At 53.3% G+C, this 13,561-nt stretch overlaps 2 protein-coding genes across 6 annotated transcripts in view; one reads left to right on the top strand and one right to left on the bottom strand.

Moving 5' to 3' along the window:
• Positions 1-801: 801 nt before the first annotated feature.
• Positions 802-13,561, top strand: part of ARSG (arylsulfatase G) — a 36,329-nt gene continuing 23,569 nt past the window's right edge. Inside the window, exon 1 of one of the 3 annotated variants that reach the window (XM_056340279.1) lies at positions 802-1,077. The gene's annotated coding sequence lies outside the window, so the exon portion shown is untranslated. Of the gene's footprint in view, positions 1,078-11,311; positions 11,482-11,616; positions 12,475-13,561 lie in introns of those variants that run through there. The other 2 variants (XM_056340297.1, XM_056340289.1) reach the window with 2 other exon arrangements.
• Positions 2,147-11,178, bottom strand: SLC16A6 (solute carrier family 16 member 6). Of its 3 annotated transcripts, none has more exons than XM_056340257.1 (6): positions 11,032-11,178; positions 8,779-9,019; positions 8,011-8,154; positions 7,108-7,236; positions 5,316-6,140; positions 2,147-4,715 (listed from the first exon to the last, which is right to left on the bottom strand). In XM_056340257.1, exons 2-6 carry the CDS (start codon positions 9,011-9,013, stop codon positions 4,474-4,476), a joined length of 1,575 nt encoding a protein of 524 aa, XP_056196232.1. In that variant the 5' UTR covers positions 9,014-9,019; positions 11,032-11,178; the 3' UTR covers positions 2,147-4,473. The 3 variants fall into 3 exon arrangements, with proteins under 3 accessions (XP_056196232.1, XP_056196239.1, XP_056196224.1); XM_056340264.1 differs by lacking the exon at positions 11,032-11,178 and adding an exon at positions 10,003-10,766; XM_056340249.1 differs by lacking the exon at positions 11,032-11,178 and having other exon boundaries at positions 8,779-9,587.

Genomic DNA, 13,561 nt, shown 5'->3' with positions numbered 1-13,561 from the left:
GAGTAATATTTTACCACAAATTGTTGTAACTGGAGCTTGACAACTGCAGTAGGAAGGAGGGTGGGGGATTGCATTTGATTTATTAGACGACTTACTGCAATTTGCAAGAGCGAGCTTTATGCTAGTGCAGCCACGGATTTGCAAATCCTGTGAGTCAAAGTCCCTGTGAGTGAAACTGGGGAGGGGAAAACTGCTGTGTTTTGCTGCCAGGACCCCCAGAGGTGGCCTGGGTCGGCGGGAGGCGTGCAGGCACCGTGGCTGCTCACCAGCTCCTTGAACTGCCAGCATCTCCGGGTGCCCAGGAGCCTTTCCCATGCACGGCCGGTGCAGTATGCCAGTGGTGACCAGGGGTTCTGCCTTTTGGTGTGGACATCGAGTGTCCATAATTCCTCTGGCCAGCAGCACTTTCCCTCTCAGCCTTCAGATGAAGCCGGAAGTTAAAGGGATGTTTTCCTAAATCCAACCTGTGAAGCATCTTTAAGATGAGCTTGAACGAGGGAGGAAGGCTGCTTGCTTGGGCTTGCATCACTGTGAAAATTCAGGTCATGTTTACTACGGGCAGCTGGAAAATGATGATCTCAGATGCTAACGAGTAACATCTGAGGGGAAGCCTTAAAACATTGCACTGTTGTGTAAGCACCTACTTTACTTTTTTCCAAAACCAGTTTAGCTATTTTTAAAGATCCATTTGTCCCCTTAAGTACCTGACGTCGGCTTATCTAAAATAAGTGAAAGAGAACAAGAGGTTGCCCTTCCTTTCAATTCCAAATGGAAAAATGGGTTTGTCGGTTTGGGGTTTTGTTTTTAAAGACCCCGAAACAACAAACAAACCCACTGTACAGCTTCCTTTCTGCTTCAGAAAGGATAGCTACCTACAGTCTGAGGGCTTTTTGTCCTTCTGCAAGCCGACCTTGTGCAATTTCCTTTATTTACATTTGGCTGGCACCGGGCTCGTTGACTCTAAGAGCTTACACAACCGCTTTGAGAGGAATACCGAGGCTTGGAGAAGTAAGTTCTGCCCCGTGTTGTCCTCTTTTTTACTGGTACAAAGTAGATCTACAGTGCTATTGAATAAAAGTAAGTATTCTTATCCAATTTTGTACTGGCCTTAGTGCCTTTGTACCAGGAGAACGGAGGAGGTCATGGGTAATTAATTTAAACCGGGTGGGAAGGATTGCTAGGAATAGTTGCTGTGCAGGGAGACAGCCGATAGTGTTGTTTGACGTGCTTTTGTTTGTCAGCTGTGTGCAGCCTTTGTAATGCTTTTTCTGGGGGGCAGGGGAGGTGTTTTTGGGGAAGTTGTTGCCAATAATGTTTGTTCCCCGCCGTCATTGAGCCAGAGTCCCGTCTGGAGACAGATTAGTTTCCCAGGACTTTGGTATTTGCCTTAAGCCTGCTCCACTTGCATGCATGGTCACCTGTCCTAGGACTTCTGCAACAAGAAGGAAACCAAACTGTGCCTGATCCACATCAGTGGTGTGATGGTTCCTTCCACAGGCGGTTCCTTTGCACCTCTAATACACGTGCTGATATTTGGAATTAAGCAGCGTTACTCCTTGGAGGGTTTGGTGATGCCAGGAGTTACGGGCTATGCAGGGAAGGGTGCACCTCAGCTGGTGTAAAAAGAAATAAGGTTTGAGGGGGAAGAGAATTGCCCTTTACTGCGACTGTCTTGCTATTTGGTAGGTTGATTTTGGATACATAAGCTGCCTAGCCTGGCACAGAGAAAGTATTCTGCAAGTCAAAGAGATAAAATAATTACATGATTGTGTGCTTCTTTAAGACTTGAGGGCAATGTTCCTAAGTGCCACCAATTCAGTTACCACTCAGAGGAAGAAAAGGCTCCTAATCAGGCCTCCCCAGTAAGGGTTTATAAGAGTACCCTTGAGGTCAGCACTAATCCACAGCTTCCAAAGCAGAGGATTGCCCAACTCCAGGGTGAACACACTACTCCGGGCTGGGGAAGTGGCATGTGACAGCCATACTGGATGCTTTCCCTGCGGGGAGGGGTAGCAGTGGCCAGACCCAGCAAGAACCCCGTGGGGTGATGGGTGAGCCAGCCTCCTAGGGATGGAGAAGAGGGAGAAGAGGAAAGTTTCTTCATTTTCTTTATTTCAAAAAAAAAAAAAAAAAAAGAAAAAAAAAGAAAAAAAAAGAAAAAGTTTATTGCAAAACTCAGTGTTTTAGAGTATTTCCAGAGTCCACTAGGTCTGTTACAAACAAATCAGTAAATCCTGCTTTGAACGCATTAAAGCCTGCTTCTGGGTCTTCTGCGCCCGCACACACACATACTCACTCGCTCCCCTGCTCGTGCCGCTACACAGACAGCAACAGAAACGTACTGTGAGGTCAGTGACAAACATTATTTGATCTGTATTGGAAATTTTTGTAAAAAAAAAAAATTAAATTACAGTAGAACCTCGTGAATCTGCAGAACAGGGAGCTTCCACACACACGCAAAACCTGGAGGCCTTATCCCACTTCCAAGCAGAGTTGTAATAGCAAAGTGCTGTAGTGAGGTCTCATATCACAAAGACTTCAATAATCTTACAATTATAGTCTACAGAACATTTACCAAAATGCTTGAAGTATCATAAATTAACAATAAATAAAAACTACATCTTAATGCAACATTGTTATTTGTTCATTTACTCACTGATTCACAAAACTCTAGTTCTCTGTAAGGGGTCTTCCAGTCCTGGGTGCAATGCAGCGAGGTTCTGCTGGCCATGATAAAGTGCTGAGGCAGAAGAAGGACACGAGACCACAGGTCTCGGGCAGTGAGGATGAATAGCTCTAGCCACTTGGTTGCAAGAGTGCCTGTTTTTTTTTTTTTTTTTTTTTTGACACCTAAGACAGAAAAAACACATCAAGCACCTTCCCAAGAGGTTGATTTTTTTGTTGGTGGTGGTGGTTTTCTTTTCTCAGATTGTCCCACATTTCTATGGCTGGCAAAATACAGACAGGTCAGCATAGCAGTTAATGCATGATGCCACTTCCACTTAAATACACAGAAATGTTTGGGGGTTTTCCCCCTCAAACCAAAACAGACTTGTTTTATTTGTCCCCCTGAGTTGCCTAGAGGCGTTAAGATGCATATAGGTGGGGTAAGCAAGCTTGCATCACTGGGAGGAGGAATCTCTCCCATTAAGACTAAATGAACAGCTAATACATTGTCTTTTGTCATTCCCTTCACGCCTTCCACGTGCACAAGCTCCAGTTCATGTCTCAATGAAGTCAGCAGGAAAAAAAAAAAAAACCCAAAAAAACCCTCGTGCTGACTTTGGGGGAGCGGGGAGAGCCAGGGAAGGGGGTACGGCTCCGAGCAGCAGCCCCGTGCCCCCAGGGGTGGCAGGCTGCTGGGGCTGGGTGACGTGGGGCTTCCCATGATCATTCTGTGATGCGGCAGAGATTCCCAGGTGCACCTCTTAGCGAAGGTTTCAGGTACATTAAGACATACTGGGCCAAATCCTCCCTGCGGGGTTGGGCTGGTGGCAGCAGCAGAGCCAGGTCCGTTGACACCAGCTGAGGCCTTATGGAAGGAGATGCTCGAGCTGTAGTTTAGTATTTTTTTGTTCCTTTTTAAATAACAACTGGGTTACCTAAGACCTACCTATTAAAAACAGCTACACTATGCTGTAAGAGTAAGTTTCCCAACAATTTCACAAGCTAGCAATACAAGATAGGTATTGAAGAGATGGATGTCAAGACAGCTTTCCGCTATGCAAAAGATTATTTTTCCTCTCCAGTTTAAACTAACCTCCTTTAACAATCTGAGAATAAATTAATAAATACTAGTTAAATTAGAAACAGTACATCAGATCTGACTATCAATAGAAAAACAGTCCTAAGGATACCAGTTGGGAGAAGAAAAATGATCTTATGAAGTATGTGCAGTAATAACTGGCCATAAAGACATACAGAGCCTTATGACTTCCCAGCATTTGTGATGTTCAAGTTAATTAGAAACCATTGCTAATGTTCTTAAGTCAGCTATCTAGCCTAGCCTCCTCCTCAAATCTAAAACATGAGTCCATATTCTTCCAGAAGAAGAGTCAGTTGGCTACTGGCGGTGTACAAAAAGCTCGTCTCCAGTTTGTATCATCAGTTTCTTGCCTGCATGGTATTTGTGGTAGGGGATGGATGAGGACAGGCAGAGGCTGAGCTGCTTCTGCTGTTGCTATTCTCAGTTTGTGTGGATCGGTCAAACCTTTACTTATGCTTGTTATTGGGAAAGCAGGAGTGTGCATCACATCTTCATGCTAGACAGAAGTTACTCTTATGTGGCTATCCGTATTTTTCTATGGAGCTTTCCATTGTTGGTTAAAAAAGTTCTAATAATAAAAAAAGTTGTCGGTAGCAACTGTTCACATTTAAAATTTCACATTCCCTTTAGAATGTAGTTTTAAAACGTGGAGCAGAGCTGACATTTTCCCCAGTCTTGAGTAGATTAGATTGAGAAGGAACGGTTTTTTATGCCACGCCATCACAGCCTTTTCCTGAATTTTCTGCTTTTCCAATATCCATTTCAATAAAGTCATCTGGTGGATCTGGGGCGACCTCCACCACACTCTCCTGTGTGCACTGCTGCTGGCGGTGGCACAGCCCAGCCTTGCACGGTCTCACCAGGGACAGAAACACAGCACCCAGGACCATGCCAGCAGCACAGGAGTAGAAGGCTGAGCTGTAGTTCTGTGTCGTATCCACTAAGACACCTAAAGAAAACACACATACAGCAGTTAGCCACAGCTGACTCTCTTTCACCCATCCATTCATCCCTCCTATAGGATTTTTAATCCAGGTACCACTGCATCATTTGATTTGCAATCACAAGCTACTCGACAACAAGCCGATGCCAACTGAAAAAAGTAAAAACCTTGTCTCCAAGGGTACAGTGTTGTCCTCAGGCAAGTCAGAAGCCTCTGGGTACCACTAAGCCTGATGCATCTCAGGCATCTGTGTACCGCGATAGAGACTTCACCTTTCTGCAGCGAACAGCAGGAACACGCAGTGAGAGCGATTTGCTTCTGCCGTTCGCTAGAGCCTGAAGTGATGCCGGGTTTAGGTTTCTAACAGGATCAGGGCAGCACTGCAGTATTTTCCTTCTGAGGTTCCTCAGTGGAGACTGCCTCATCTGTGGGACTCTGCAGAGCTGCATTGCAGTAGTCTTCTGGCTCCAGGAGTCTAATACTAGTTGCACAGCTTTTAGGGTAGCACTACGGTTAGCACTGCCAGAACACTCTCTAGACAGAGACCAGCACCCATAGCTATCAAATATACCAAAAAAAAGTTAAGACTATAAAAGTTTGAGTTACCTGCAAGGGGTGGTCCAGCCAACCCAGCTAAGCTTTGAATGAAGACGTAGACTCCAGCCGCAGAAGACATCTTGGCGATGCCAACCACATCGTCTTCTGCCAGGAGGGGAATATGCGTGCCCGCCACCGTTCCCAGCATAAACCCAAAGAAGATGCTACATGTCATCAAGCCCCAGAAGTCAGAGGCAAAAGGGAAGGCAAACAACGCTACAGACAGCAGAACAACGCAGATGAGCTCGATGTAGATCTTGCGGATAGGCTTTTTGTTGAGGACCCAGCCAGCTGAAATTCTTCCAAAGACCTCTGCGATGGCCATGGCTGACAGTATGTACGCAGAGTGGTCCTTGCTGATGCCAAGGCTGAGGCTCAGGGGAATGATGTAGAGGGAGGGAGCGAAGAAGCCCAGGGTAGCGAACAGGCCAAAGAATGCATAACAGATAAAGCTATAGTCTCTCATCACAGAAAAGTCCAGTAGTTTGGTTTTTGGTTCTGGAGGGGTGCTGTTATTTTCAGCAAGTATCTGTACGTGTTCCTTTGGTTCTTCACTTTTCGGCTCTGCTTTGGTGTTTCCAGGCACATTGCTGGGTGAGGTAGTTATTTCTACTCCTGAGTCTATGGACTCTATTGAGGTGCGTGTTTGCTCATTTTCAAGCATGTACTTTGTCTCCGTGGGCTCTTCTGGAGGAGGCTGTGCTTTCACTTCTTCTTGCTCTTTGATGACAATGGGTCGCAGCAGTGATCCACAGATGACGATGCTTAGCTGTAGCACCCCGACAGAAAGCAGGCTGTACCTCCAGCCAATCTGCTCCTTCAAAGCAGTAATTGCTGAGGGAAGAGGGCAGAAGAAAGTGGAACTAAAAAAGCCCGTAGTTACACTGAGGAGCTCTTTCAATGTACAGCTAGTGAAGTAATGGGAGCTTCATCCCTAGAGGGTCCGAAGCACCTCAGCTCTCACAGAGGCTGAGCAGGGGTCCCTCCTGGTCCACCCAGGGATCTGACACCCACATTCCTCCCACCAGCTGCAGCAGACAAGAGCTAGAAGCTGCATGTAACACCTGGCTAGCAGAACCTAGCCTCTAGGTAGTCAGTTTTGAGGTCCCAGCAGGTTTGGGATGCGCAAGCACAAAGGTGGTGTTATTTTTAGTGAATGAGAGCAAACCCAACACTCTGGTTTCCTCTCTGAGCTGACCCCACCCTGAAACCAGCTACTAGAGCTGAGAGACTTCCTCTGCTCAAAGGTGCATGTCACTGCTTCATTGCAAGCCTTCACTTGCAATCAAAGCAGCTTTGCAACAGGTTTCAGGCACAAGCAGGCGCGCGCAGCAGCAGACCACCTGAGCTGCAGAGGTGACACAGTGACTGGCACACAGTGTCTGGGGACAGGTGCCCAGAAGGCTGGAGCAGTTTGGCAGCCTGCGCCGAGCACAAGCCCACTAACCTTTAGGAACAGTTACGTGTATTGCAAATGTTTTGAATAGCTGAAGTCTTAATTTTCAGCCTGCTAGATCTATGCAGGGAACCTGGCAGGCTGCATATTGGTCAGGCACGTCCTGCTCCAGCAGATCATGCTGGGGAGGGCTCAGGCATCCTTAGACCAGGTCTCTGGCATTACTTGTAACCCTGCCACAGGCACAGGAGCAACCACCTGTGGGCTTTAGCAGCTCATGGGAATGTCCAGGAGCACCAGTTCTGTACTGATGGCCTTTGGCTCCTATTTGCTTGGGGAAAAGGACTGGAGCAACGCTGTGCTTTAGGCATGCACGTATGAAGCCACAGCGTTTGGGCACTGTACCTGGTGCAAAGGAGAAGACAGCAAAACATTCCCCTGTAGATGCCACTGCTGTGACCAGTGAACGTCTTTTGTCAAAATACTGTGATAAAATGGTGACAGTCGGGAGGAAAGAGAGGCAGTATCCAAGGCCTGTGAATAAATGCCAAAAATTGCCATAACAACAAGTAAGGGAGGGGGAAACACCGATGCAAGAACACGTTAAGTCAGCTTTCCCAGTGGCGAGATTACAGTATCATTTCAGCCAACTCAGCAAGTCATCCTGGAAAAAAAAATCATTGGGGAAACCAGAATGTTATTTTTTTAAATTGGAGGGGGAAAAAAAAAAAACAAACACCAAAAAAACAAAACCAAACCAAGAGGCCCAACCTCCCAAACCTGCTAAATAATGCCTTCTGTTCCCAAACAGCCAGCAGGGTCCGCTTTGAGGACCTCATTTGCTTAAAGAATTTGAGCCTGTAGCAATTGCTCCCCTAAGCAAGGTAAGCTCCTGGCCATGGATGTGAGCAGGACACCCAGGCCAGACTGGGGAGGGGGAGAAGTATCAGAAAAAAAAAAAAAGAAAAGAGACAGAAGGAGAGGTTAGAGGATTTGACCCTGTGAACAGCTTTCATCTCCCCCACAACCCCCGTCAATCAGAAGCAATCAGTACAGCTGCACTAGCATGGTGGTCTGCAGGACCAAGTCCCAGGGTGGTCCCCAGGGTGAGACAGGGCAGAAAGCCAAGCCTTGAGCCCAGGCTGTCACCCGTACCAGGACAGAGAGGTCAGCTCAGAAGGGGCAGCAGCAATTCTCAAGCACTCCCCACACTATGGAGAGTAAAAAACAACCTGGCCAGAGCCACGCTTGCAGGAAGCCACAGGAGAGAGCAAAGTGTTCGGCTGGTAGGGGAATAGGACAACTCACCAGAGACGACACCGATGGTGACATACATGTCCACAACAGTGTGGGCAAAGGAGGCGGAGACCATGCCGGTGCTGATCAGCACCCCTCCGGCCATCACCACGAAGCGGTGACCAAAGCGATTGCTGAGGACAGTCGACAGAGGAGCTGGATGCGCAGGAGGGGAAGAAAGCCATGGTCAGCACCCAAATCTGCAACTTCACCAGCTATCATCTCCTTCAGAGGCTCTTCTTGTACCCCTGCCCAGGTCCCCGTGACATGCCACCTCCCTTCCCAGTTGGCCTCATAGCGGAGCATCCCCCCGGAGCCACTGTGGAGCACTGCACAGCTCATGGCACTTAGGATGCGCTAAAAAGTCATCAGAAGAGACCAAGACAGGTGCGGGGCAGCCTGGGATGAACCTGCAGCAATATCCACAAACACCAGTGCATTTCAGTGAGGCTCAAGTAATTTCTAATCCTTTTCAGCACCGTTACGTTTTAAAACTCTTGGTTTTGCCCCCAGTGGAGAGAGCTGAACGGCCAGGCCAGGCTCAGCGACATGGACCACATCCCTGTACCATGCAGAAGCACACGAGATGGGGCTCAAAGGGACTGCCAGGCTGACAGAGACATTTATTGTTATTTCAGGGACATGCAGCCTCTGGGCTTTATGGCTATCACTTATAGTGAAGCCATTAGAGACACCAAGAGTCACAAGTACCAGGTCCTCATATGCTGAGTCAGCAGTACAACTGCCCGCTGTGCTTGTGCTGAACCCTGCTGCTCTTACCTGTGAAGGTCTGTACAAACACACATATGGATATTATCCAGGATATCCTGCTGTTGGTTTCGTCAAAGCTTTCCATCAGATCATTGAAGAAGACGCCAAACGATTTTATGATGCCGTACGTTAGAGCTTCCACAAAGAAGAAAGCAAAAGCAATTGTCCAACCCCATCCTCCATCAGGCACTTTAGTATAAACATTTGGAGCCGTGCACGGCATTTTTACAGCTTTGACAGTCATTTTGATCTGGAAAAGAGGGGAGAAAGAGCCAGGCATCAGTTTAAGGTTAAATTTGCTGGAAGAGGCATGGCCTAGCAGCCAAAACACCCCTAAGGCACTTCTAGCTGGTCCCTGTGCTGCCCAGGGATTTAAATGCAGGAGCTGGGCTGAAGTTTCTGCCTTGGTCACCCCATGGGGCTCATTTCTCCTGGTGCCCTTTGAGCCCAGCACAGAAACTGTCTGCTCAGCACCCAGGCAAGCTGTTCCCATCAGCACAACCCAGCGCCTGGGAGCTGTCATCTGTATTTTGGTGCGTGGGGGTGGATGGATGCAGTTCGTGCAAGATCCACCACAGGACCCAGCGTGGGCTGGCAGAGCTGCAGGAGCTCCCCAGGAGCACCAGTTCTCCTCACCATGTCCTCCTGCCCAGCCTGGGGTGGCCAGTGACATCTTGGTGCCACCCACCTGCTGTGGGATCAGTCAACGGCACAACCCACCGTGGCACCCTGCTGTGTCCTGAACCCACTGGGCAGCCGCTGGCACTCGGGGTGACAGTGACTCCTCGGGAGCCTGCCCCTCCTCCCCCCCCCCCCCCCAAAATAACTGCTGCAGGGCTACCAAGCCGGGCTGCCCACAGCGCTGTAGCCTCACAAGAGGCGGTAGGGACACCCCTGCTGCCACCAGCTGCCTTTGCTGTCCCCTGCAGCCCTCGGGGTCACAGCTGCGCCCAGGGCAGGAGGAGGCTGCGGCCCTAAGGGCTGCAGGGGAGCACCCTTAGGAGGGGAGCACCCTGTGTACCACTGGGGGGTCTCTCCAGCCCCGCTCTGTGCCACCTGGGGATGCACTGGGGCAGGTTTTGTCCCGCACGGGGCTCCTGGCCAAAGCCGAGCCCTGCCACACCTGCAAGGCAGGGCACCCCGCGAGGGGACGGCGAGGTGGCCGTGGCCGGTGGCCAGTGGCCGTGGGCTGCCTTGGCCCCACGCCCGTGGTGTCCCGGGCACAGCGTGAACCTGCGGCTCTTGCGGGCGGCGCGTTTCCTCCCCGTCCCCAGCAGCCACCAGGCATTTCCCTCCTCCATTTTATACTCCAGATCATCGGCGTGACTTTCTCGGCAGGGAAAGCCAAGGCGGCTCCGGCAGCGCTTCCCCATCCCACGGGGGAACTTCTCACGGAGGAGCAGGCGAGTGCGTGCGCGGTCCCGCTGACACCGGCACCCACCGGGACCCGCGAGCGGCTCCGCGGGAGCCAGGGGTGGGGGCTGCAGACACCCACCGGGGGCTCCCCAGAGCGGGGCAGGGGGCTCTGCACCCCGCCGGCCCTTCTGCAGTGCTGCGCGGTGGGTCCAGCCTGGTGGACGGCCCCGGGAGAGGGGGAGCTCTGCCGAGGGATGGAGCGAGGCGTGGGCTCCAGCATCCCCCGGCGCTGCCTGCGCCCCGCTCTGCGGCAGCCCGGGCCGGGGGCTGGGGCAGGACCACCGCCGGGTGCCCGGGAGTTCGGCCTCTGCCCAAACTTTGTGGGAAGTGCCTGGACCCCCCCCCCGCCCCGAGAAAGGCAACGGGGCTGCAATGCATTCCTGTGTCTCTGCACAAGGAGCGGGGGAGATTAGATTAGAAGGAAGCACGCTATTTAGAAGCAGAAAGAAAAAAAAAACCACCACCACCAGCACCAACCCAAACCTTGGCGTACATGATACACGTTTAAAAATTAAAAGAGATTACGGTGGGAAAAATAATTAAAAATTAAAATGCCGGAGCTCAGGGGCCCGGCGTGCCCGCCCGCCCACCCCCCCTCGCCTGCATCACTTTCCGAACATTTCAGACCTGATTTCTGCATCGCCACCGCCGCACCGGCTCCTCGGCGTGCGCCGGGGCCGCCAGCTAAAAATAAAGGGATGCGGAAAAGGGGAGGGGGAGGAAAGCAAAAAGGCAGGGAAAATAAAAAGAAATAATAATAATTGGGGTGAAAAAAAAAAAATCCGAACAAAGCCCACCCGCCCTGCCCTCCCCTCCCCCGGAGCCCCCGGGCGGGAGCCCACTCACCGGGCGGCGGGGTGCTGCGGCGGGGCTAGGGGCTGCCCATGGCCAGGGCGGGCGACCCTCGGCGGCGGGGCGGCGAGAGGAGGCGGCCCCGCTGCCCGCCGGCCTCCGGCCGCTGCTGCTCCCGCTGCCCGCGGCGGCGGCTGCTCTGCGCTCGCTCCCAGCCCTTATATACCGGCTGGAGCCGGTCTCCGCCGGCGGCTCCGCAGCGCCATGTGCGCGCCGGGCCCGGCTCGCCCCAGCGGCGGCGCCGGCACCGCGTGTGCGGCGGAGGGCGGCGCTGCGGGAGGGGGGCTCGGCTCTCCCGGCGCCCCCGGGCCGGCACCTGCCGGAGCGGGCTGGGCTCCCCCGCCGCGCCTCAGCCCCCCGCACCCCCCGCCGAGCCCGGGGGCTGGCGCGGCGCCGGGCGCAGCAGGTCTCCGCCGGATCGCCGGGCCGGGGCTGCGCTGCGGGGTGGGCGCTGCTGCACGGGGGGCGGCGGGGGGCACCAAGCTGTGGCGGTGCTGAGCTGGGGCGGGGGCACCAAGCTGTGGCGGTGCTGAGCTGGGGAGGGGGCACCAAGCTGTGGTGGTGCTTGTGGGGGGGAGTGCCCCACCTGCCCGTGCAGCCCTTGGGGGGCAGGCGGGAGTCCCATGGCAGGGGCTGTGCCGGGTGGGTGCCCCAGTTCTGAGTCCTTTGGTGCAGGATGGGCCCGATCCCCTTCTGGGGAGGGGGCACGATGGCGCCAGTGGGGTGCGGTGGCGCGCGTGGGGCCGCAATGGCATGAGCAGGCAGCCAGCACACTGTCCCGGCACGCTTCTGGCCCTTTGGGCAAGCTCGCCTTGGTCTGGCCAGCTCCTGCCCTCCTGGCCCTGCCGCAGCGGGATGCCGCGGTGGGATACAGCACCGGGAGCAGCCGGGTTTAGGCTGGGCAGCCGCCATCCTGCTCAGCGTGTGAGGTGCTGGGGCTGGGATGGGGCTGAGCACACACCAAAGCCCTGCACGCCGTTTCTGGACATGCTGGCGTGCACTGGGCCCAGCCGTGCTCTGGCATGGCGGGCAGCGTGTGTTGCATTTTTAGGGGAAAACATCTCCTTTACGTAGGGAGGTTAAGAAGTAGTGATTTGTGAGTCAGACTGGAAGCAGGCGAGACCCAACTCACCACCTATGTGGACGGGGAAGGAAGGGAGCAGGGGGAGCAGACATCTGGCACGGAGAGCACGGGGCAGGAGTCCTTCCCATGCCCAACAAAGGGGGATGGACCTAAAGCCATGAGTGCTTTCGGGTTTCCCCTGTATTTCCCTGAAATCAGTAAAAAAGAGGAAAATCTGACAGCGTTGTGTTTCCCATCTCAGTGCGTCACAGCCACTGCCATCGCTGCGTGCTGGTGCTGGCCTCGGTGTGCTGGGCACGGACAGATGCTGCTGGGGAGGTTTTGGAGCCTCACACCATTCCTTGGGGCTCATGGTGAGTGACCTGTGCCCGCAGGTGACAGCAGAGGGCTCAGGGTGGGGTGCTGAGCAGACCCCTCCTCGCCTGCCCTCCCGTGCTGGCCCGGGACCCCAACCGCGGTGTTCTGTGTTCATGTGGAACCTGGTGGTTTGGGTTCACGCCCCTGGAAAAAACACCCAGGTTAAAAAGCTCCTCCAGCGCCTCACATGTCAGCCAGGACTGCTGTGTCTGCGTGGGCGGGCGTCCCTTCTGCTGCTTCTGTTGGTTTTGTCGCTGGGGGGTTGCTAGCGGGGCAGCACAGGTGTGGGTAGGGGGTAGTGGGGGCAAATTCTACAAACTTCTGACAAATGAGGTGAATTAGCTATTGCCTTCACTTGGGGGCTTTGAGAAAGCTGCCGCTGATTTCTCACGGCAATGCCGGTCCAGCGGCCGCTGGTGATGCTCACATCCTCACAGGGAGGTTTCGACACCTTCACCCCTTGCAGGTTTGTCCTGAACAAGCTAAAATCCAGGTGCTGGTCATGGGGGGCGATGGGGACTGTGCCCGGTGTGTCCCCGGGGAGCCTCCTACCGCCCTGCCCTGCAGGAAGCCCCTTCCTCCGAGGGGTTCTGCCTCCCAGGGGTACGGACGAGGGGCAGCCCCCGCGTCTGGCCTCCAAGAGCCGATAGATCCCGTTATACAAGCCTTTCCTTGAGAATGGGTCACCCTCCCAGAGCTGTAATTCCTCCTGGCAGCGACAGTGCAAGTGGTTATGGGACAACAAAGGAGGTTTGTGCCTCCAGGGGAGAAATAAGAACGCAAATATCTTTGGCATGAAAAAACAAAAGCGATTTACTCCTTGGTATTTCTTGTCAATACTTTGCATCTGTCTCCGCTTCACCTTCCCATTCCTTTCCTTTGGGCTTTCCAAGTGCCGTAAGGCTTTGGGGAGCGGTGGGGGCCCCAGGGGCCCCGTGAGAGGGACGGGGCTGGTGGCTGCAGCCTCTCCAGCCCAGGGCTTCCCAGCTCCCCTGGAAAATCCTCGTTCCCCGTCTTGTTTGCCTGCTCCGGGGGGATTTCCCCTTCTGCAGCCTGGCCTTGGCTTGGCCACATCTTGCCGGG

Source organism: Falco biarmicus, chromosome 1, assembly GCF_023638135.1.
Source record: "Falco biarmicus isolate bFalBia1 chromosome 1, bFalBia1.pri, whole genome shotgun sequence".
Lineage (NCBI taxonomy): Eukaryota > Metazoa > Chordata > Aves > Falconiformes > Falconidae > Falco > Falco biarmicus.
The sequence above is the reverse complement of the archived record's forward strand: the minus strand, read 5'-3'. Positions and strand labels throughout refer to the sequence as shown.

Excerpts from the sequence above, each read along its gene's own strand:
- SLC16A6 (XM_056340249.1), bottom strand. The coding sequence starts at position 9,442 with ATGTCACTGGCCACCCCAGGCTGGGCAGGAGGACATGGTGAGGAGAAC. Across the intron at positions 8,155-8,778 it reads GTTTGTACAGACCTTCACAG|CTCCTCTGTCGACTGTCCTC; the intron begins GTAAGAGCAGCA and ends CTGCGCATCCAG. Across the intron at positions 4,716-5,315 it reads GGCTGGACCACCCCTTGCAG|GTGTCTTAGTGGATACGACA; the intron begins GTAACTCAAACT and ends TGTTTTCTTTAG.